This window comes from Brassica oleracea, unplaced genomic scaffold (genome assembly GCF_000695525.1).
Source record: "Brassica oleracea var. oleracea cultivar TO1000 unplaced genomic scaffold, BOL UnpScaffold01229, whole genome shotgun sequence".
NCBI classification, from domain to species: domain Eukaryota; kingdom Viridiplantae; phylum Streptophyta; class Magnoliopsida; order Brassicales; family Brassicaceae; genus Brassica; species Brassica oleracea.
In genome coordinates, this window is record NW_013617779.1 from 18,707 (window position 1) to 19,861 (window position 1,155).

Sequence of the window (1,155 nt, forward strand, 5' to 3'; positions counted from 1 at the left end):
CTTAACTTTTTTTAGATTTTAACTAAGAAAAGCTAAGAACCGTCTCTTAAATAAGAGATATAAGAGCTGTCTCTTAACCGAAAAGTGTAAAAAAAAAAACAAACAAAAAATGTCAAATCATGAGTTAAAAACCCCGGCTAAGAGACCGGGGTTAATCACGCCCATTAAGTACATCAAACAAGGAGAGAAACCATTAATGTTTTAAAAAAAAGGAGAGAAACCATTATAGATTTTTATTTTATATGTATAGACACAGAGAGGAAAAAGAATTAGATTTTATCCAATTTCATTTTTTTCTTTTTGGAATTATTCTTTGAGTGAATAATGCCAGTCCCTCTTGCACCATATCCAACACCTCCCGCGCCAGCACTGTCTCCGTCGTACACTCCTCCCCCGCTGGCAAATGGTATAATCTATTTTCAAATAACCAACGGCTTAACCAATATAGATCCTCTGTTTTCAAAACCTAACCATCCAAAGTTTAAATTCTAGAAAGAAAATTAAAATATATTCCAACGAATGATTTTAATTAGCTTTTACAAAACCGATCAAAAATTTTAGATTCCCCTTTGTTTAAATCATTTCTTTTTACATTGTGTAAACACAAATGATTGATCTCCAATATGCTACCTTTTTAAATTCAAGATTCTTCGCAGAAGCCCATTTGTCTATTCCACATGAGTTCATCGTTAATCCAATAATAATAATAACAGTTTTGAGGTTTGTAGGTAGTACAGGTGGACAGAGCCAGTTAGTGTGTTCAGGTTGCAGAAACCTTCTCATGTATCCCGTCGGAGCAAGTTCTGTCTGCTGCGCCGTCTGTAACGCCGTCACGGCCGTTCCTCCGCCCGGTAAATATCTTGTTATTAAAAATCTGATCAAGAGATTTGGGTTTGTAATCACTGAACAATGCAGGAACTGAGATGGCTCGGTTAGTTTGTGGAGGCTGCCATACACTTCTAATGTACATTCGTGGAGCTACAAGTGTTCAATGTTCTTGTTGTCACACCGTTAATCTTGCCTTCGAAGGTTTGCATTTGATATAAAAACATTTACACACATGCATATATATTCATGTTGAAAGCCTATGTTCAAAAAAATAATAATATATATATATATATATTACTATGTCGAATAGCATTTCGAATTTATTTT

General features: G+C 34.6%; 1 protein-coding gene across 1 annotated transcript; it reads left to right on the forward strand.

Annotated features, from left to right (window-relative positions):
• Positions 1-324: 324 nt before the first annotated feature.
• On the forward strand, positions 325-1,029 carry LOC106321107 (protein LOL1-like; the record flags this gene model as incomplete). The annotated part of the gene is made up of 3 exons (XM_013759423.1): positions 325-406; positions 729-851; positions 916-1,029. Coding segments are annotated over exons 1-3 (319 nt in total), but the record flags the coding sequence as incomplete, so codon positions are not given.
• Between the last annotated feature and the right edge of the window lie 126 nt (positions 1,030-1,155).